Source organism: Corvus hawaiiensis, chromosome 9 (assembly GCF_020740725.1).
Source record: "Corvus hawaiiensis isolate bCorHaw1 chromosome 9, bCorHaw1.pri.cur, whole genome shotgun sequence".
Classification (NCBI taxonomy): domain Eukaryota; kingdom Metazoa; phylum Chordata; class Aves; order Passeriformes; family Corvidae; genus Corvus; species Corvus hawaiiensis.
This window is the reverse complement of record NC_063221.1, coordinates 8,395,990-8,417,065: the sequence shown is the minus strand read 5'-3', so window position 1 is coordinate 8,417,065 and position 21,076 is coordinate 8,395,990. Positions and strand designations below refer to the sequence as shown.

General features: G+C 58.5%; 2 protein-coding genes across 11 annotated transcripts in view; one reads left to right on the top strand and one right to left on the bottom strand.

Annotated features, from left to right (window-relative positions):
- The window catches only part of LOC125330456 (myomegalin-like), a 36,324-nt gene extending 23,519 nt beyond the window's left edge, over positions 1-12,805 (top strand). For 4 of the 8 annotated variants that reach the window (XM_048313570.1, XM_048313567.1, XM_048313564.1 and 1 more), the window contains 24 exons: positions 76-213; positions 506-618; positions 1,341-1,468; positions 5,398-5,489; positions 5,611-5,759; positions 5,861-6,176; positions 6,268-6,436; positions 6,566-6,682; positions 6,762-7,236; positions 7,474-7,709; positions 7,924-7,975; positions 8,248-8,462; positions 8,625-8,819; positions 9,362-9,583; positions 9,735-9,866; positions 9,983-10,102; positions 10,190-10,367; positions 10,449-10,573; positions 10,760-10,885; positions 11,073-11,260; positions 11,508-11,651; positions 11,725-11,863; positions 11,965-12,011; positions 12,250-12,805. In XM_048313570.1, the coding sequence (XP_048169527.1) occupies positions 76-213; positions 506-618; positions 1,341-1,468; positions 5,398-5,489; positions 5,611-5,759; positions 5,861-6,176; positions 6,268-6,436; positions 6,566-6,682; positions 6,762-7,236; positions 7,474-7,709; positions 7,924-7,975; positions 8,248-8,462; positions 8,625-8,819; positions 9,362-9,583; positions 9,735-9,866; positions 9,983-10,102; positions 10,190-10,367; positions 10,449-10,573; positions 10,760-10,885; positions 11,073-11,260; positions 11,508-11,651; positions 11,725-11,863; positions 11,965-12,011; positions 12,250-12,282 (3,849 nt within the window). In that variant the 3' untranslated portion in view covers positions 12,283-12,805. The remainder of the gene's footprint in view (positions 1-75; positions 214-505; positions 619-1,340; positions 1,469-5,397; positions 5,490-5,610; positions 5,760-5,860; positions 6,177-6,267; positions 6,437-6,565; positions 6,683-6,761; positions 7,237-7,473; positions 7,710-7,923; positions 7,976-8,247; positions 8,463-8,624; positions 8,820-9,361; positions 9,584-9,734; positions 9,867-9,982; positions 10,103-10,189; positions 10,368-10,448; positions 10,574-10,759; positions 10,886-11,072; positions 11,261-11,507; positions 11,652-11,724; positions 11,864-11,964; positions 12,012-12,249) is intronic. The other 4 variants (XM_048313566.1, XM_048313565.1, XM_048313569.1 and 1 more) reach the window with 4 other exon arrangements.
- A 208-nt stretch (positions 12,806-13,013) lies between these two features.
- On the bottom strand, positions 13,014-20,807 carry PRKAB2 (protein kinase AMP-activated non-catalytic subunit beta 2). 3 transcript variants are annotated; one of them, XM_048313572.1, is made up of 8 exons: positions 20,743-20,807; positions 17,961-18,138; positions 17,565-17,731; positions 16,630-16,723; positions 15,942-16,062; positions 14,614-14,747; positions 14,252-14,320; positions 13,014-13,908 (listed from the first exon to the last, which is right to left on the bottom strand). In XM_048313572.1, exons 2-8 carry the CDS (start codon positions 18,120-18,122, stop codon positions 13,831-13,833), a joined length of 825 nt encoding a protein of 274 aa, XP_048169529.1. In that variant the 5' UTR covers positions 18,123-18,138; positions 20,743-20,807; the 3' UTR covers positions 13,014-13,830. The 3 variants fall into 3 exon arrangements, with proteins under 3 accessions (XP_048169529.1, XP_048169530.1, XP_048169531.1); XM_048313573.1 differs by lacking the exon at positions 20,743-20,807 and adding an exon at positions 19,059-20,633; XM_048313574.1 differs by lacking the exon at positions 20,743-20,807 and having other exon boundaries at positions 15,948-16,062; positions 17,961-20,634.
- Positions 20,808-21,076: the final 269 nt, after the last annotated feature.

Genomic DNA, 21,076 nt, shown 5'->3' with positions numbered 1-21,076 from the left:
GGTTTGTGAAGGTCCAGCTGTCTTTGTTACTGATCCCTTCCTCACTGAGCCCTCCTGCTGTTTGTTGGTTGTCAGGATCTGCAGATGCAGCTGGTGGATCCTGAAGAAATTCCAGCTGTGGAAAGGCTGACACAAGAGGTGCTGGTGCTTCGGGAGAAAGTGGCCGTAGCAGAGTCACGAGGACAGGAGGCTACTGGAAACAAAAGGCAGCAGGTAGTGTTTGTATTTCTGCTGGTCCTCAGTTACGAGGCTTTGTTTTCAGCCTTCGCATGTGCTGAGATGTGCTTGTTCTTGGAAGCTGTGTGAATGTGGGAATACAGAGAAGATCGTTTTCTTTAGCACTTGTCCAAGGGACAAAGTTTTTTGTGAGTCCAGGGATGACATGGATCAACTTGGACACAAGCAAGAGAGGAAGGAGAACCCCCACTTTGTCAGGGACAGCTAGATACCTCCTTTGATTTCTGTCTCTATTTAAGAGCTGCTCTTGTCTCTTCTCTCTAACCAGTTGTTACTGATGCTGGAAGGGCTGGTGGCTGAGAGGAATCGATTAAATGAGGCTCTTCAGGCAGAGAGGCAGCTCTATGGCAGCCTGGTGAAGTTTCACACACATCCAGACAGGTAAGTGAGGCTGCCTTGGCTCTGTGCTGCCCTGCTCTACTGCCAGGGCAGGTGTGGGTGGTCCAGTGGGGCAATCCCTGAAGCCGGGATCATTCTGCAAGTCTGAGAGCTTTTCAGTGGGGAAAGAAGGAGTCTAGGCAAAGGATCAGCCAAAAGCTTCTTTGAGAGTCCAAGTTTTAGGCTGTCTTTTTCCCTTGAAGAGGCTGCAGTGGCCAGCTTTAAATGCTCCCTAAACTCCCCCCATTGTCATGGGATTTCCATCTCTGTTCCTTGGCTTATCTCTTCTCAGCTCAGTTTTCCACCCACCCTTGGCCACCTTTCAGAGACTGCTGTCAAATTCCCAGCCAACTGTTGGGTTGGTAAGGATCTCTCTAGATGCTTGTCCAGGCAGTTGCCTGTTCCCTGCATTAATCCCCTGCCCTTCACAGGGCTGCAGCCTCTGGGATATTTGAGCTACCTGATAGCAAGGGAGCACATAAGTGGAGTGCTTGGGAAAGTACTGAAGAACAGCTGTGACTATGAGGCCCGTACCATGGGCTGGGGCCTTTTTTGGGGGTGGCTGTGCTCTGGAGAGGTCTGAGGTGAGCAGGAGGTGGCTGAGCTGCCTGGAGAGCACCCGGGGCTGTGCCTGGCATCGGTGTCCCTGATGGAGGGGCCAGTTTGGTGTGCGCTGGCTGTGGCCTGTCTAACCCTCTTCCCTTCTGTGCCGCGTGTCTGCTTAGTGCTGCGAGAGACCACGCTCTGCAGGTGGAGCTGGAAGGGGTCCACAAGCTCCGGGGACAGCTGGAAGAAGCTCTTGGAAGAAGCTTGGAGTGTTTGAGCAGGCTGGAGACACAGGGCGCCATAGGAGGTGGGGAACAGGAGCGTGTGAGAGTCCTACCCCAGCATGCCTTCTGAGCACTGGCGCTCGCCCGCCTGCCACGGAAACGGTTCACTAACCTGTCTCACTGACTCTAAGCTTTGGTACTTAGTGATGGTACGATAGAACTGGTGCAGGGCTTGTTTTTGTTTTATTTTTGAGCTGCTTTGGAAACGGCGATCAGTGCAATCCACCTGTGTCTCGTGTACATTCCTGTCTGACCTACCCTGGTGGCCACTGATGTATTTGCACATTCAAATCATTCCATTTTAGTTATTCCCCTCTATCTCCCTTCTCTTCCCACCACCATGGGCCAAATAAAGATTCCCTATCTCTGAAGGAAACACCAGATGTTTTCTATCACCTCCCAAGTGCATGAGTGTGAGTTTTTGTATTCCCTCACCGTTTTTCTTACCCAGTGATATCTATCCCTTGGGTTGATGGTGGCTGGCCCAAAGGGAGACAGTGTATATGGAAAAGTATGTGCCAGAGATGGAGAATTCGAGACCTGGGGGCACTTGCCTGGGCCTTTTACACAAGACTTGAGTGTAGAACCAGCAATTCAGTTTATGCTTAAACCAAATCCTACTCCAGTGTTGATGATTTTACTGACTGGCTTTTTTTTCCTAATTGTAAATAATTTCAATCTAACTTGAAAGTGCGTTCATGGGAGAGTTTCCTCCTCTTTTTGACTGACAATTTGGGGGGACTGAGACCTGTCCCTGCTCCCAGGGTCTGGCCTGGGTCTGCTCCCTCACTCGTACATGCACATGTTCCTTACATGCTCCATGTGCCCCTTAGGCCATGGGCAGGACCCAATTTCTGAGGTGCTGGGGACTGTCCCCCTCGGCACCACTGCCTACCTTTTCCAGGCCCTCTTCCACCTCCTCTGGGAGTGTGGGAGCTGGTGTGAAAGCTGAAAAACAGTAGCAACAATCTTCCAATGACCGAGGCTTCCTGTGCACAGTGGGCTGTGGATCTGCTATCTTGTACTCAATCACTTCTCAAAATGGCAGGAGAAAATTTTGCACCTCTGAGCATCTGTTTTTGCTTGCTGGGGAGGCTGATCTAGGAGCAGGCAGAGCAGAAGAACTCCATTGTGCTGGGTTGCACACCTGGACCTGTGACTGCTCTGCTGCATGGCTCCTTGCAACTGCTTCAGCTGGCACTGCCTGTCCTGTGCCTTGTGCTGCACCGATGGCTTGTCCTCTGTGTGTCACACGGGGCTGGGAGGCAGCAGAGCTCTCCCTTTGCACGCAGCAGGTCAGCACTGCCCCTCTGGGTCAGCTGCATCGTGACCACAGCAGTTCCCCTGTGGCCTGAAGGGACACAGCTGGGAGCTGCTAGGCAGCTCTGGATTTTGTTAGCTTTTCCTTTCTTGTGTTTCATCTTGTTCCCTTCCTCTTACTTCTCTGTGTAGCACCATCTTCTCTTCATCCTTTTGCTTCTCACTTTGTAGAAGCCGTTGTGTCCCTGTCCTTACCTTTCCCTCTTCCCTCTGCCATCCTGGCACTGATGCCCAGCTGGCCCCCTGGTCCCTTGGTACCATGGAGCCCAGGACCCAGCCCAGACTCATTGGCATGGGCTGAGAGAAGCCTTGGCTGGTGCTCAGGAATCTCCCTTCTCCACCTGTGTCTGTTTTGCTCTAGATCTGTCCCTGCCTCTGTTAGAGTCACTGCTGTGAAGTGCCCCTTAGGGGCAGTGTTATCCTAGGATCAGGTGCCCCAACTTTTCTGGTCTGTTCTTTAAGGCTTCCTCTTACCCCTGATATTCCTGGCTGGTCGTTCCCTGCAGGATGACCACCCTGAGCATTCCCTGCCTGAGATTACCCTCTGTCAAACAGTGCAGTGCTTTGTACTGTCTCACAGCTCTTCGTGGAAGTCACTCCTTCCTTCTGAACTTCCCCAAGGACCTTGTGTCCCTTACCTTGTTCCCAGCAGTGTCAAGCTTCCCGTGCAGCCAGTGTACCTGGGAGTCCCGTGCTTATGGGCCACGTGCAATTTGCAAGCATGTAACATTCTCTGTGCCTTCAGACTGGGCTGAAAGTAGTGCTGTGGTTGCACCTCTTGTCTCCTGTGCTGGTGGTGCACACAGAGCTGAGCAGCCTGGTGTGCTCCTGCTGTGGTGGAGGGTTCAAGCGCGTGGTGACCACCAGCCTGGGCACAGCTGCCCTGTGTGCACACACCTCTGCTCCTCACCACCAGCTTCGTCTTCTGTCCCTTGTTTTTAGATGGTTTTGGGATACTTTTTCCTTGATAACTGTGCTCCCTTTTACTCCTCAGCCCTGGAGCACTGGGAGCCATGCGGAGCTGTGGGCAGTGGTGAGAGGTGGGATGCTGTGCCCTGGCACAAGAGCTGGTTCTCCCATGTTCCCAGAGTAGCTGTGCAGGCTGTGTGTCACCCTGCTGTGGTCCCTCAGCCATGGTGACCCACCTTGAGAGCCACGTGGCCCTCAGCCCCCCAGCAACGCCTGCAGCCGACAGTCTGCATCCCCTCATCCTTCAGGGCCCCACAGGCACTGCTGTCGCCCTGGCTGCTTCAGCAATCAGCGGGTTGTGTGTGTCCTTGGGGACTCGCAGGGCTGCGCTTTGGCTGTGCTGAGTGCCACCTCCAGGAGCTGCTTCTTCCCTGCGATGCTGCTGCCACTTCCAGCTGTTGCCGAGTGTTTTGCTCCCAGAACAGCATTTTTCCGTGCTGGCTGTCCTTGCTCCCTGGGACACGGTTGCTTCAGTGGACAGGCTCCACCATGCAGGGTGATGTCTACCCAGGTTCAGCAGTGAGGTGCCCCACATTTTTGCAGCCTCATGGCAGCTGCTTGTCACATGTGGGTCTCCTGAATGTGTCCCCATCTATGAGCACAGTGCCCCGTGCAAACACCTGCCCTGCTGCAAAGCATCTATCTGGCTGGTCCTTGGCTATTCTTCCTGAGAGCCAGAGGCTTCCCCACTGGCTTCCCCTTCACCAGTGATGCTTGGCATCTCTCCTGACAGCATTTTTCTGTGTTCCCCTGCTCAGTGTTCTGCCTTGCGTGGCAGCTCCAGATTCGATGGTGATGGTTTTGGCCACAGGCAAAGCAGTTACCACTCCTTTGGTGCACAGGCAGCTGTGGAGCCTGGCCCTGCACAGCCCTAGGGGATAGTCTTGGGCCCTGTCTAAATGTCCCTCTCCCTGGGGAGAAGAGGGGTTGGGGATACACCCATCTCCCAGCTTCCCAGAAAAAGGGTTCGAGCCCTCACCCAGGGTTTGGCACCAAGGAGACAGGAGTAGAGCTGTGTGCAAGCAGAAGAGCATGACCCCAGCTCCGCCCAAACCCCCCTTGCACTGTGACATGGGACACAAGTGTCTCTTTACCTCTGCAAAGCCAGCACAGGGCTTGCAAGGAGCCCCAGGCCATGCCTGACAGCAGGGCTTGGGCAACTGTGGGCAGGGTGGCTGCCCCCAAGCTGCCCCTGCCCGGCAGGTGATGGTGGGGTATGCACCCCAATCCTCCTGCCAGCTTGGAGCAGTGCCAGCGAGGTTCCCTGACTAAGCTTGTGCTGCTGCTGCTGGCTGTGGCTTGTGAAGTGGCTGCAGGGTGGGCAGTGCATGCGCCTGTGTGTCAGGGCAGCAAGCACAAGATGCGGATGGGGTAGGTACCATTGCTGAGTTCCCATCCCCGGGGCTGTCCCCTCCCTCAGTGATGGGCCAGCACAGGATGCTGGGTTGGGGCTCCAGTATGCAGGGACGGGGTGGTAGCACCCAGGGACAGCAGGGAAACCTCAGTCCAGCTGGGAGTGTCCCAGCAGCAGGTGTGCATGAGAGCAGACATTTGCCGTGGGGCTGCCCGCAGTGACCATGGGTGTCAGCAGGGAGGAGGGGACAGAGGCAGTGCTGCCAATGCCGCTGCTCTGAGCGCCTCGTTGTGCTGTGCTGTCCCCTAGGTCAGGCTGCAGGTACACACACCGATGATGCCAGCACCAACTTCACCGACAGCATGAAGGAGGAGGCAGCCCGTGGCTTGGCAATCCAGCAGGCGAGTCAGGGCAGCGCGACGCCGGGAATAGGGGTGGCAGAGCTGGGCACTGCCCCACTGCCAAACTGCGTCTCAGCCCCTTCGGAAACGTCCCAGTCACCCTCTGTCTTTGTCTCTCTAGAGCAAGCCCCGGGCCCGCAAGGAAAACGGGGGCACTGAAAGGAGCACAGCACCCACCGTGCCAGAACGGGAGCTGCGGGCTGAGGAGGAGCTGCGGGAGCTGAAGGCGCAGCTGGAGGAAGCCGGCTTCTCCTCTGTCTCCCACATCAGGCAAGAGCTCTGGGGCTCTGGAGCCAAGGGGGGGGAGTGGCTGGAGGAGGCATCCTGCATCCCGGCCTCTGCCTGTCCTTTACTGTGCCTGGTGCCCCCAGGAAGGCGATGCTGAGCCTGTGCCTGGAAAACGCCGAGCTGAAAGAGCGGATGGGTGAAGCCACGTCGCTGCTGGAGAGCGGGGAGCAGGAGGAGCCTGGGCTGGGCAGCCCTCTGGCCCCTGAGCCCCGTAGGCTGCAGCGGAAGAGCCGCAGTTCCTTCGGGGACCGCCCGGCCGGGGGCAGCGGGGATGGCCAGGGGTTCCCGGCAGAGAGGGGAACTGTGCCCACCAAACGCCCAGCGCTGGAGGCTCGATCCCAGGATGACATGCCCAAGAGACCCTGCCCTGGCAGCCCGGGTGGAGGGGACGGGAGCCATGTAAGTGCACAGGGAACCAGGATGGGGATGGAGATAGAGATGCGGATGAGGGTGGAAATGGGGAGCTGACAGCCCATCTTCCCTCCGGCAGGGGGAGGGCTCCGTTCCTGGCGGGGGCTGGCCGGGGCTGGGCGCAGAGCTGCGCTCCCAGGTGGCACAGGGCCAAAGGCAATGCCAGGAGCTGCAGGATAAGCTTGCTGCCTCGGAGGCCACAGTGCGGGCGCAAGCTGAGCAGCTGGAGAAGTACCACGTCCTGCTCCGTGAGTTAAAACCCAGGGTCGGGTGGGGGTATGTTCTGAGCCTGGCATGCCCTGTGCACCGTGCTGTGCATGGGGCAGGGGTGGTGAATCCTGACCAGGAGGCCCTGAGCTGATGGGGCTGCCCAGCAGGTGAACCTCAGACCCAGCAGCTCAGCAAGCAAGTGCAGGTGGACTTCCAGGACCTGGGCTATGAGACCTGTGGGCGAAGTGAGACTGAGGCCGACCGTGACGAGACTACCAGCCCTGGTAAGGAGGGCCAGTGTTCCAGGGATCCCTGTGCTTTGCCCATCTGGCATGGAGAAATGACACACTGTGCTCTCTGCAGAGTGTGAGGAGCCAGATGTATTCAGTGAGACCAGCCTGGGTGAGGAGCTGGGGTCCCTGTGCCAGCCAGGGATGTCCAGAGCAGGCAAAACTTCCCAGAAAACCATGGCCCTGGAGGATGTGGAAGCCCTGCATCAGCACATCCAGGACCTCAAAGCCCAGCTGCTCAATGCCAACAAGGTGATCCAGAGCCTGCAGCGGCGTGCCCGCTCCATCTCTGTCACCAGTGGCTACACCTCGGGTGCTGAGCGGCCCCTGCCAGGTCCCAAGGCCTTGGCATCCCCAGCCCACAGCCTCACGGATGAGGACGAGGGCTGGCAGTCAGATGGCCATGGCACGCTCTGTCCGCCTGCCCTGCGGGCACACCGCGACCTGCAGAGCCTGGTGCACCGCGTCGCCCTGCTCGAGGCACAGCTGCCTGCAGCCAAGCGTGGAGGCACTTTGCCCAAGGAGCTGCAATCTGCCACTTGGCCAGGGTATGGCCCTGGGGACTGGGACCAGATGGGGAGACACAGGGATTTCCAGGGGTTGCCCAAGGGTGGTGGCTCCTTGTTGCGTAGTTTCCCTTCAGGCAGGTTCCTGGGGTGTTTGTATGGTGAGGCAGAGTCCCAGCAGTGGATGGTGCACTGACTCTCTCCATGGCACCTCGTCCCTGCCGTGCTCTCAGGGAGTCTGGCTGCCCTGTGATTGCCCTGCTTGCCCATCTCTCCTAGGAAATACAACTCATTGATCCAGGCACAGGCTCGGGAGCTCTCCCACTTGCGGCAGATGCTGCGGGAGGGCCGTGGGGTGAGCCGCAGCCTGGCCCAGCACCTGCGGGATGCCCTGCGGTCCTTTGAGGACCTTCTTCGTGGCACTGACATCGACTACTACCTGGGCCAGGGCTTTCGGGAGCAGCTGGCCCAGGGCAGGCAGCTGGCTGAGAGACTCAGCGACAAGCTGGGCACCAGTAAGTGCCTCTGGGGGTCAGTGGGGCTGGATATCGTGGGTGTGCAATGGGTCAGGAAGGGATGCTTTGATGGGTGAAGAGCAGTAGACACTCTCACATCATGGGCTGTGTGGGAGCTGGGCTGGGCTGTTCTGTCCTGCTATGCCTCTGTCTGGGACTAGGCATCCTGAGGCATGGAGACACTGACTGGCTCTTCTCTGCCTTGGTTTTTCAGGAGATCGACAAGATGGGGAGGATAAAACCAGTCACGAACTCCTGGCACAGAGGTACCTGTTGGCAGGGAAGGGTTTGTGGGATGTGCTTGGCATGGGCACCCTGAGGTCTATCACTGCTCTTGGGGTGGGGGCCCAGGGCACCCTTGGAGCCTCTTTTTCAGGTGGATGTCCTGGGGCTGCCTCTGCTCTGGGGATGAGAAGCCCCATGGGTACTCCATGTCCCTGAGCAGCCTTGCATCATTAGTGGGACGCGGCATGTGGGGCATCATGTAGGAAAGAGCTGTGGGATGGAGGTCAGACCTGGTGATGGGCCACCTCTGCAGGCTCAGCCGGGAGCTCCAGGAGAAGAAGGTGATTGAGAGCCTGGAAGTGAAGTTGCAGGAGCGCTCTGAGTCCCCAGGTAGCAGCTGCCCGCCCTCGGAGTCATCCCACTCTGCCAGCAGCTCATCCTTCACCTCTGAGGGGCTGGAGCCCTGCTCTGATGGGGATGCGGCCAGCGAGTACAGCCAGTGCCACGAGGAGCCCGCCCAACATGCAGGTACCGCACGGTGACCAGGGGCCACAACTGTGGTGCCTCTGGACACTGGGACTTGGCTTCTCAGGGTGTGCCAGGATCCCCAGTGCCCCAGGGAGGAGGGCTCTCTGCCAGGCTGAGCCAGAGCCACTGTAACTTCTCTCTCCATCTCTCTCCTGTCTCTAGGCCTTCACTTTGACTCCTTGTCCAAACCTGTTAGTGCCCCCCTGCCTGCCCTGACCCCCAGGCTGCCCCCTTTCCTGCCTGCTGGGCCCCCTCCTCCCGTGGCCCCGTCGCTCCTGGGCTGCTGTGGGAATTCTGTCTGCTCCTTGGCTGAGGCGCAGCAGGAACTGCAGGTGCTCCGGAGGCAACTGGGAGAAAGTGAGCATGCTGCCTCTTGGCTTGGGTTTGGTACTGCCTGCCCTGCATGCTGTGCTGTGACGCATCAACCCCCACCCTCTCTGACCTGCATGTCCTGCCCTTGATCTTCTCCTTCTTCTCGGGGCTGTGGCTTTGAGGTTGGGTCCTGCTGCTCTGGCTGGGGGACAATGGGGACATGTGGCTCTCATGTAGAGAGGACCTGGTGGGTTGGATGGACCCATCCAGAGACAGCACTAGCCCGTGGTGTGGGCACTGGCATATCCCAGGTCCTCTAGGAAAAGGCTGATTTGGTAAGTTGTTGTGTAGGAGTGGCGCTGAGACCCTCTGCCTTGTGTCACATAATCATCAAGTCCTGGGACAGCCCCTGCTCTTCAGGGGGAACAGGTTTGATTGGGACAGGAGGTCAGCGATGCGGGACACTGGGCTGCACTGTTGTGCAGAGCAAGAAGGGGGCAAAAAGCAGATGGAAGGAGTCTGTTGCCCCATTCTTCCTCCCTGCTCATTGTCTTTCTCCTCCTCCCCACTTTGTCCTGTGTGTACAGGTGTGACACTGCCCATGGCACCAGCAAAGCCCACAGTCCCACTGGGCCCCTTTGGAGAGGGCAGCAAAGCCCCAGCATCGTTTTGCCGACATGGTGCACTGCAGGGCCTGGCTGAGCTCCCTGGGGCCACCAACACCCGCACCCTCTGGAATGTGCCCCCGCCTGGCCAGCTGCTCTATGGGGCCCTGCCCCTGGGGTACCCCTCCAGCCAGAAGCTAACAGGTATGGTCCATGTTGGAGAGCACAGAGATATCCCACCTGCATGTGGGGGAACTGGGAGGAGATCTGGCACCACAACAACTGTGGGACAGGGCTGGCAAGAGGCAGGCGGCACAGCCTTTCCTGCCCTGAGCTGTGTCCCTGGCTGTGGCAGGGGCAGACCTGCTGGAGGAACACTTGGTGGAGATCCGCAACCTGCGCCAGCGCCTGGAGGAGTCCATCTGCACCAATGACCGGCTCCGGGAGCAGCTGGAGCGCCGCCTGGCCTCCACCAGCAAGGCCAGTGGTATGGTGCTGCATGGGGCTAGGGCTGCTGGGGGCCAGGCCTTTGCACACCCCACTGCTCACCCTGTGCACAATGGGGCACTGGAGAGAGAGACTCAGCACTGGTTGCCTCCACAGGATGTCCCAGTGATGTCTATGCCCAGACACCAGAACTGGGGCTGCAGCTGAGCAGGGAGAACCAGGCTCTGCACGAGGAAAACCGGACCCTGCGGCTCCAACGTGACCACCTCTCCCAAGGTAGGGCTGGGCCAGCATCCTGGGTCTGAGTCCCAGAGGGCACTGGCTGAGTGGGGTGGCGATGACACTTACATGCTCTGTCCCCAGAGCTGGCACGAGTGCAGGAGACACTCCTGGCTGCCTGCTCCCGGGCACGGGAGGCTGAAGCAGAGCTGGGCCAGAGGCGTGGGAAGCAGCGGAGGCTGGCGGAAGAGCTCACTGAGTGCCAAGAGAGTGTCCGGCAGCTCCGTGATGAGCGGCGCTCTCTGCAGGAGAACAACAACAGGTAAGGTTTCAGCCATTGTGGCCTTGGGGCCACAGGACTGGGTGGCATGGCTGGCACTGGACGCACATGTCACCTCTGCAGGCTGCAGCACTCAGTGACGCTACTGCAGCAGCAGAGTGAGGAGCAGCACCTGCTCCTGCAGACCCTGCGTGCAGAGCTGCACGTCTACGAGAGCCTCCCTGGCCCCTCTGCTGAGACACGAGCAGGTATGGGACCCGTGCACAGCATCCCTGCCCAGCTCCTGCTCTTGGGGTGCTTCGACCCTCTGCAACCCTTGGGTGGTCCCAAACACTTCTCCTGTGGCAGCAGGTGGCACACAGTGGCCCTGCTGGCAGGCAGAGAGGGAGGCCAGGACCCAGCAGCCCCAGGCACAGAGCCACATCTCTCTACAGGGGCTCAGATGTTTCTTGTTCCAGGCTGCTTCCCATCTCCTCCAGTGCGGGATGTTGGCACTAACTCAGCAGCTCCCCTCTTCTCCCGACTGCCCTCTGACACGTCGGTGGTCCGAGGGACGGACGGTGGGTACCAGAGCCTGCTCGCATTCAGGCCAGGCCTCAGGGGCTGCTGAGACCTGACAAACTCGTGGCAGCACCCTTGCTGAGCAAGACTGCAGAGCTCAGGGCAGAGTCAAGTGGCTGGGATGGGACAGGGTGGGTCATGAGGGGAGCAGGCAGTGGTGCTCACCTAGCCCTGCTTGTTCCACAGAGCCACATGGGGCAGATGTGCTGGTGAGGAAGAGTGAGGGACTGACGGGGGCTCACGTTGTCGGCTGCCTGGACACGTACCGAGCCCTGGAGCAGCACATCATAGAGGGAAAGGCCTTGGCCCGGGAACTGATGTGTCTCACACGCCCGGCGCTCGGGCTGCCCAGCTGTCCACTCCCGGGAAAGGAGGTAAAGTGTGGGCAGCACAGGGCTTGGCAGCACCTGGGGGCCAGACCCTCTGCGCACTGTGCATAATGTGGCTCCCGAGCCCAGAAGCAGCCCCGAGGCCTGCAGGGCTGGCAGGAGGCAGGGAGTCTCCAGCCCAGGGAATGCTGCTGGCACTGCCCTGCGGCGCTGGGCTGAGCACTGCCAGTGCCCGGGTGTAGTGGGATGGGGGTGCCCCAGCAGCACCTGCTCCCGCACCCTTCTCCCACAGGCCCTGGGATGGACAGGCACAGGGCAGGGGCACCTGTGGGGCAGCGCCAGCACCCTGCACGGCATCCTGGAGGAGTGTGTGTCTCTCCTCACTGCCTTCTGGAGCACTGTGCTGCCCGTGAGCCCCGCCCAGCACCAGGGCAAGGTGAGCAGGGGCTGGGGGCTGCCAGGGCACTGGGGCAAGGTGCTCACTGCTCATCACACTCCTCTCATCCCAGGAGCAGGTGCTCCAGGGTGAGATCGCAGCACTGAGGGCCCAGCTCTCTGAGAGGGAGGATGCTCTGCAGAGCACAGCCAAGCGTCTGCACAGCACAGCCCAGCTCAAGGACAGCATGGAGCAGTTCATCGTCAGCCAGTGTACGTGGTCTGCGTGGCACAGCCAAGCTAGCCTGGTCCCATGTGCCTGATGTGCTTCCGCAGCACAGGGACTTCAATGACCCCATCTCTCTCTCCTGCAGTGACCAGGACCCACAATGTGCTGCGCAAGGCCAGGACAAACCTGGAGGTGAGTTTGCCCTGACAGCCAGTGTGGGATAGGGGTGGGTGTCCCTGTCCTGATGCCCTGGGGATGGACACAGATGGCACACACCCTGTGGTGGCTGTTGTGGAGTGCTGAGGGCCAGCTGGGTGAAGTGTGTGGGGGACACGGGGACATATTTTCCTTGTCTGTCCTCAGCCAGCATGTCCATGTCCCCAGGGCACAGTAGTGCTCTTCCTTATTGCCACGTATTGTCTCTTGCCAGGTGAAGGCCCAGCAGGTCCTGCCTGTTGCGTGAGCCCCATGCAGGATAAGGAGCAATGGCCCAGCATGGAACAGCCCACTGGCTGCTGAGCTGTGCTGTGCCAGAGGGCTGGAGCGGACCCTGTCTCTGCTACTCTGAGGGCTGGGGTGGAAAGGGATCTGGGGTATCCAGTGCTACACAGTTAATGGCTTTGGGCTGCTGTGGTGGTTGCATGCCCTCCACCAGCCTTTGCTTGGCATGGCAGCAGCAGCTGCTGGCTCGGGCTTTGTCTGCCCCATGCTTCACCACTCGCTCCCTTCCACCCTCAGTGCTTAGAGTGGGGTGACACAGCCCTCCACGCTGAGCACCTCCTGCCCTGGGACCTGGTCCCCGCTGTAACCCTGATGAGTCCCTGTCCCTGCTTGTGGATGTATGTATATGTATATAGACAGAGGTATTGGAACTGCATTCTGGGGACTCCCAGGCATGTTGGGGCCCCAGTGCAGGAGGAAGATGTAAGAAATGCCATACTCTGTTCAGTGGCTGAAGAGTCCCCAATAAAGGTTTCCTTTGGGTTGTGGTGTTTCTGGCATGCCTGTCTCTGCAGCCATGCTCCCCCTCCCCACATTACCTGCAGCACAGGGTGCCAAAGGCACTGGCTGGCTCCAGGGGTGTGGCTCTGTGCCCTACCCTAACAACCCAAGGGCAGCTCTGTGCTGCACTGGGCTCTCCCTTTCCTCCTCTTGCTGTTCTAGAGCCCCTCTCCAACACCAGGCAAGCAGCACTGAGAACAATAAATACTGTAATAAATAGAGAACCCCCTGTCCCATGGCACTGCTGCGGCAGCAGGCGGTGCAGCCAGGGTCCTGGCTCTGCTCTTCCCAGGCCCCTCCAGCGTGGGCAGGTGCCGGTGCCCCTCTGGCTGTGACAAAGTCAGCCCTGCCCCACAGAAGCACCCGATGCTGGGGACAGGGTGTTGCAGTCCTTGACGGTGCTCTCACAGCAGCAGGTAAGAGTGGCTGGGTCCAGCTGTACTGTCCATCATGCTGCTCAACGCTGAACCAGGCAGAGGGCTGGGGCTGCAGAGCCCTCCTCAAAGCTGGTGGGAAGCCTCACAGCCAGGGCTGTGGGACGGGGCAGGTGCCAGGCTGGGGTATCACAGAGCCCCTAGCAAACAAGGTGGCCTTGGAGACTCATCACCAGGACAGCAGCGCAACCTTCAGAAGAATAGGATGTGTTCCTGGAGCCTGGACTGGGTGCAGTGCCAGGACCAGCTTGAGGCCCTCACAGGCTGGAGAAGACAGGCAGAGTGAAGCCCTTTCCGTGTTGGGCGTGAGGAGAGGCTGTTCTGGTGAGCAGCAAAGTGGTCCCAGAGACTCACAGAAGCCAAGGGAAGCTGCAGGTGGGCAGAAACCAAGAGCTAAACCACGCCAGTAGGATGGGACAGTGTCACAGGCCCCAGTGGCCCTGAGCTTGTTGCCGGGGCCTGTGTCCCTGCAAGGTTCAAGGCTGGAGCCAGAGTTGTCACACAGTCCCATGGCCCAGTGTGTGCAGACAAAGCGGCATTTCGTGTCCTGCGTGGGGAGCGTGTGAGGCCCCGGCTCAGATGGGCTTGTACAGCAGCGTGGTGACGTACTTCTTCTTGTAGCGGTGCGTGGCACTGAGCACCATCACGCCGTCCTGCAAGAGGCACAGCATCAGAGTGTGGGGCTGGGGCACCCCCGGGGCTTGGGAAGCTGCCCCAGCCTGTCCCTAGTCCCACAGCCAGTCCAATACAGAGCAGGGCAGACCAAGGGCAGGGTCTGACATGTGCTCAGCTCCACCACGGTGCAGGGAGGCAGCTGAAGGGAATTGTCAGGAAGCCACACCCTCTGCCCCTGTTCGTGCCACACTTCACCAGGCAGCCAGGTCCCATCTCCATCCCCCAGCTGACCAGGTTCTGCTCCCTGCAGGTGCTGCAGGTGCCTGGAGTCAGGGCAGCTCCCATTCCCTCACACAGCACCCTTGTGGCACCTGCGCTTACCTTGATGGAGAGCGCGTAGAGGTGATTGAGCATGACGTGGTTGGGCTCGGGCAGCAGTGCTGGGTCACACTAGGAGGAGAGGAGTGTCACAGGAGAACAGCAGAGCCCTGATTCCCCAGCTCCTGCCAGCACAGGGAGCTGCTGTCTCAGGCAGCTTCAGCTGCCACTGTCTCTGGCTGTTCTGAAGAGGAACAGAGCTCAGCTAGGAGGCCAAATCAGTGTAGTAAATGGGAAAAGTGATGCTTTTCCTAGGAAATACCAAGGGCCAGACCCCAGCCAAGGGGAGACCAGATTCCCTGCAGACAGGACTCCCTTTCCAACCCCAGTGTGGCTCTCTCTGTGGGCAGTATGCTGGTACACACCGAGATATTGGTGTCCTTGTTGAGGATGACCTGGAGGAGGTGAGGCGGGAGGATGGGTGGGGATTTGAAGCGCTCCTCAGGCCGGTATACATACATCTCTTGGCCATAAGGTCCCGGTGGGGAGCTGGATAAATCTAGAGAGAAGACAAAGGTAGAGACATGAAGTGACTGAAGCAGGATGGGCAAACATAGAGTAGCTCCTAAGAAGTTTAGAAGGACTCAGCAAGGTCTTTCAAGTGCCAACATCCTCCACAAGCGGGCAGGTATCTGTTCTATAGCACCAGCTCAGCCTTTTCACAGCAGAAAAAGCAGCCGGGCGAGCCTATGGCAATTCCAAGCAGGGCTGTAAGCTGGTACATGCACTGACACAACACAAGCACCCCATGTTACCCATCACAGACCCCTCAAGCACACAGCTCTCAGCACAGCCAGGTCCCTCTCCCTGCAGGAAGCAGCTGGCTTGCTCCAGAGCTGTGCCCTCAGCAGCAGGGGCACAGGGAGATGGTTGCCCACATGCTCTTGGCGCTGCCTGATGAGGAGGTCCAGGGAAGGCAAACGGGAACTCTAGACTGAGCAGCTGTCCCACACATGGGAGGGACCTCGGGAGCTTGTGGTCACTGGAAGCTGGACTGGCTGCATCTCCCAGCTACATCTGATCTGAAAAATTTGGACAGCCAGTTCCCAGAAGGGCTCCACCTCCTCAAGCTGCTGCTGCTTGCTGGCTTCTCTCCAGCAGAGAGTCTCTTGCCCAGGCTGGGAAAGGACATGGAGCTGAGCTGTATCTGAGATAGGGCTGCACCAGGGACAGACACACGACTGAGCTTCCTGCCAGCATTTCACACTGAGCCAGCACCACCGGTGCCTGCGTGGTAACCTAACCTGCTGCTGTAACACAAGCAGACATGGAGGTTTGCAATGTGCTAGCACTGGTACAAATTACCTTGGCATGAAAACCAAGAGGAGCTGCTGAAAATAAACTGGATCCTGCTATCACCTAGCTTGTACCCTGGATCAGATGACTTACAGTTGATCAGACAGAAAGGGCTGATGTTCTTGGCATTTCCCAGTCCGAAATGGCTCCCTCAGCCACGCACAGGCAGCAGCTCTGCTCTGGGATGGTGCTAGCACAGAACAAGTTACACCAACACAGGCCCTCCAGAGGGACCAGGCCTCAGCTGTGGGCTGGGGAGGACACGCTGCCCAACACTATTCATCCCCATTGCAGGCCCACACCTCTGCCAGGGGGTCTGTGCACCTCAGAGCAGTGAGTCTCAGAGGAGAGGAGGTGGAAAATAGCACATGCAAAGCTGTAATGCCACAAAACTCACCCCGACCTGAGGTTTCTGAGCTCTCCAAGGAATCCACCTTCAATGCATCAAACACCTCGAAGTCAGACTTCTTGACGTGGATGAGGTTGTTTATCGTCCCCATCTGGCTGGTAACCACAGGCTGGAAAGAACTGGGGTGAGAATCTTCGTATGTTCACCTCCAGCTGAGGCACATTCAGTGCTTCCTACATCCTTCCAGCCCAAGCTGTCTTTGCTGCAACACTACCTCAGAGGTGGCTGGTGTCTGTCTCTGCCCTACACCTGTAGATCTCTGCTGTTTACCCTGGGAGGATTTTCCTTTATCCCACACTCCTACATCACCTCCTATTTCCATCCTCCATCCTGCTACATGTCCATGGGTAGGTGTGTTGTCCTTCCCATGCTGCTACCGCATGATTCAGTTTGGAGGAGAACCTGTGAATGCTGACCTCATGGCCATCTTCCCATGTAGCCAATTCTCAGTGGGGCTTGAGGGCCTTCTGGAATTTCCCTGCCCTTTCCCAATGCTTCCCCATAAAGCATGACTAAGTCCAGAGGAACCAGCCTCTGAAATGTCTCAGGAGATGGAGGTGTGCCTTTTGTTTCAGTAGATAGTCTCTGCTCTTCCTGTTCCCCCTCTGCTGCAGTTACATCCTGTCTAGCTCCCTGAAGAAGACAAGATCTGCGGGGATAAAGCTTTGAGCATTACCTCAGATGGATCATGGACCCACTGGCCATCCACAAAAAATTTGTACTGGTGCTCTCCTTCTGGAAGGTCCAAGATAGCAACAAAGTCGTTGTGGCTGTGCAGAAAGAACAGAGGTGCAACAGCATCACCCTGTTGATGCTCTGAATGCTGCTCTTCCATGGGGCCCCAGGAACCAGCACTACCCAGACCCTCTACCCCAACACCTTCATGCAGAGTTAGGCTTGCTTATCGTCAGTGACTCAAGGCATGGCCACAACAGGTATAAGCATTCCAAGCACCAGCATGGCTCAAACCCCTGGCAGCTGCAAGTGGCAGTCTAGCTCTCCATGCCCAGAAAAAGTGGATGCGACAGACACCCTGTGCAAGACAGGCTGGGAAGAATGCATGGGCAAAGCTCCTGCCCTGTGCTGGCATGGCAGGACAGGAGCAAGTGGGACAGCTCTGTTTGTCAAGCCTGCAATTGAGACAAACTCATTCCAGATGAATTGCTAGGATTATGCCCAGAGTCCTACATGAGCTTCCATGTAAGTCACAGATGTGTTGAAGAACAGTGAGAACACCATTAGGGCAGGAAGATATGTGAGGGACAAACAACTAACTAACTGGCAGCAATACAGCCTGGCATGGGGTAATGCTGCAGCCAAAGGAAGAGCTGACAGCTTCCAGAGGACTGCTGCATACCTGGGCAGGGCTCTGCTGCCAGGACTGGCTGCTGTGTGACATCCAGCTGGGCAAGCAAAGTGGACCATCCTGTCCTGTCCCTGTTTCACAACTTCCCACTGTCCCTGCAGCACCACCCAGGGAAGGAGCTGACTGTGTATTTGTCTCAGACCCACAGCTGGGGTGAATGGAGAGAAGCTGGGTGAGCAAAGGAAAACATTCTCTGCACTGGAGCAGAGGAGAACATAGAGTAAGTGACTTGAGGGACTCGCTACCTCTTGATGAGTGGGATCTTGGTGCTCCAGTTGTTGAAGGATCCAGAGATGAAGACCTCTTTGCCTCCATCAGCCCAGCGTATGACAGTTGGACGAGCCTGTTGGGATGGTTTCACTGACTCCTCCAGATCTGGCTGCCACGACACAAACTCCTTGTCCCCAGGAATCTGGGCAAAGAAAACCAGAGCCTGACTGAGACACAGAGGCAACTGTGAACCCATTCACTTCCCCCTGGCCTCTACCAGCTCACCTGCACATCCCAGACAGGAGCACCATAGAGCTCCTCCAGCCTCCCAGCCCCCCAGAGACCCCTCAAATGGCTGGGAACACAGCCCCACACAGCCAGTGAGCCAAAGCTCCAGGGGCCAGGCAGGGAAGGGAGCAGCCAGCCCCTACCTTCGAGTCATGGGAGCTGAAAACGCTGGGATCATCGGTGCTGCCCACCATGATCTTGTGTGGGTGTTCCTTGGCGGGGTGGGAGGCACTGGAGCCGTCCGAGCGGTGGGACTTGGAGCCATGGCGCTCCCCAGACACCCTTTCGCTGGTGGTGTTCCCCATGACAGCTCAGCAGCCCCTGTGAGGGACAGAGAACAACACTGCCTTTGCCCACAGGCTCTGGCAGCAAGGAGAGGAGCAAAGGAGCCATCTCCCAATGTTCTTTGCCAATGGAGACAAACAGCAATCCTGAAAAAGGCCCCAAGTTCATTTCCACTACTAAGTTTGGGAGCTGAATGGGAATTCAACAAACAAGACAGTTTGACCTAATTATAGCCACATCTTTAAGAACCATCACTCTAGTTAAGCTGGTAATTGTCAGACTCCAAAACCAATACCAGTTAATCTGTGTCCCTCATCAGCCTTTGGCAGCTGGCAGAGTAGAGCTGATGGGAAAAATAAGGCCAACCTTTATTGGCAAATCAACTGCCTGGCATTAACAGAGCCTCTTTCACAGTCCCGCAGTCAGGCTCTACAGACAACCCCCTACATCCAGCAAGAAAACAGGCAGGGAGTGAAAGCAGCAGCTGTTTTACAGTCCCCAACAAGTCTCCAAGAGCTCGCAGGCAGAAGAGCAGAGCCCTGTGCCTGCAAAGGCAACAGGGAGCATTTCAAGTGTCCAAGTAGAATCGCCCAAGATGGAGCTTGTCCAAGGAGTGGGGCTAATGCTGTGGTGTCTGCAAAAAACTCAGCTTTCAGCAGCATTCACTTATGATTCACCAGGCAAGTCACCTTGTCAGCTGCAGCACAGCAGAGTGGGGAGGACCATTTGTTGTGACCTAGCCAGCATCTGCCTGGCTGTCTGGAGGCACACGGTGAGGGAAGGGCAGCCCTGGCCACCTTGGCATCCCTCTGCAGCTGGAGATGGGCTGCCATCCCCAGTCTCACCCAGCTCAGAGAAAGCAAAACAGGAGAACTGACCAAGCCATGAACAACTAGACACCTCTCAGGACAAAGAACAAAGCCACTGCAAGCTACTCGGGACTCTTCAGGCCTTACCCTCTTTCCAGGAGCCGAGATGGATTGGGGTTCTTGACCACTTCCAGGCTTATTTTGTAGGTTTCAGCTTACCGTGGGCTCTGTAGGGCAAGCAAGGGGACAGCCAGCCTTGCTTCATGTGCTCACTTGTGACATTTGGAGGTTTCTTTAAAAGATCAAGTTATAGGAAGGGTGCCAAGCAAGGCTGCCAGCCAAAGCCAGGCTTTAGGATATTATGGAACAATTACTACAGTATTTCTTAAATCCTGGGGGCTAAAAGGCAGCTCAAGTGGGCAGCTAACCCATACCCCCACCCCTCTCAGTGCAGATCAAGTGTACCTGAAGATCCAGGTCAGATGAGCTGCACCTCTTTCTCTGACATCTTCCCCCTCTGCTCTGGGGAGGCTCAGACAGCTCCTCACAAAAACTGCCCCTGTACCTCCAGACCTGCTGTTGAGGAGTTTCCTCCCACTACTCCCTTACTTCTCATCTACAGGGAGGAAGGTAGGAAAGGCTGAACATCCTTTTGTAGCAGGACAGGCCTGAGAGATACGTGCAGGTGTTGACAGATGTGAAGCTTCCCTTTGTCTTCTCCAAAAGGAATCCAGTACCTCTGTCCCTTACAGGTCACGCTCTCCAAACACCTCCTGAGTTTTATCCCAAGCGATGGCTCCTGTCTGGCGTGTGCCATCTGAATCCCCTCCATCACATACACAGGCACCCTGCCCGTGCCAGGACAGGTCTCTGCACAGCCTGCAGTACCTGGCTTTGCTGAATTAACTTCTACAGTTCAAACCCTCCTGCACCCAGACCAGCCCTTGCAGCACGGGAAATCATGTGACACAGGTGTGTCCAAGTCACGGATGGAAATGCTGCCCACACCAGCAAACCTCCATGACATCTCAGGACATCCAGTCTGGCAGCAAGCCCCTGCCAGCCGCAACCCGCAGCAAGGTGGGCCCCTGCCTGCCCGCCCCATCACCAGGGCCCTTCCGTTCCAGCCAGCCCCACGTCCTCACTTGGAAAATGATAAGTGAATTATACTCATTCCCCCCACCCCGGGATGTGCCATGCTTGCTGCCTCTCCCACCCGGCCAGTGACCGCGCTGGGAAACACTGGCAGGCAGCCCGAGGGGGTTTATGCAGAACGGATGGGGTCTCTGTCAAGCAGCACTGGGGAGCACTGGCAGGCATTCCCAGGGGGTTTTTGAGGGACGGACGGGGTCCAGCATCCCGCCGGGCTGACACCGCCTGGGGGCCCGGGGAAGCCAGATCCGCCCGGGCTCTCTCTCCTTCGGAGACGGGAACTAGAGCTGAGCCCGGAGGTTGCCGTAAGGTTAAGGGGATGAGCTGAGAAACCGGGGGCGGAAAATCTCCCTCCGAGCAGGCAGGGCTAGGGCTCAGGCTCTGCTCGGCGGGGGCGGTGGCGGGGCTGTCGCGGCGGGCTCGGCCCACGGGCGCCCGCGGGTCTGCCGTGACCCGGGGGAGGAGCGGGACACACCGGCAGGGGCCGGGCCCTCCCGAGGGGCTGCCAGACGGAGCCTGCACCGCTGAGGGGTGCGGGACACGGCTACACAGCGGGGACCCGCAGCCACGCCTCATCCACCGCCACCCGCAGCGGCGCCCGGGGAGTCGCCACCCTCACACCCACCCACCCGTGACACCCACCCCGCCGTCCCCAGGCCCGGACCCGGCCCGACCCCACCTGCCGCCGCCGCCGCCGCCGCCGCCCCGCTCTCCGCCTCCGTCCAAGATGGCGCCACCCCCCGCCGGCCGCTGCGGGGCGCTCTGACCCGCCCCCGCCGCGCTCCGCGGCCGCGCCCCGCCCCCGACCCGCGGCCCCACCGCCGGGCACCCGCCATGTTTGCTGAGGGCGGTCGGCCCGCTCTTGCCAATGGCGCGCGGGCGGCGGCCGCGCTGCCTCAGCCGCCGGCGGCCATGTCTGTTGCGGGCAGGGATGGCGCCGGGCGCGGCGGGGGTGCTGCGTCGTACCAGCGGCCAGGGTGCTGCCCGTGGGCAGGACGGGCTCTCAAGATAGA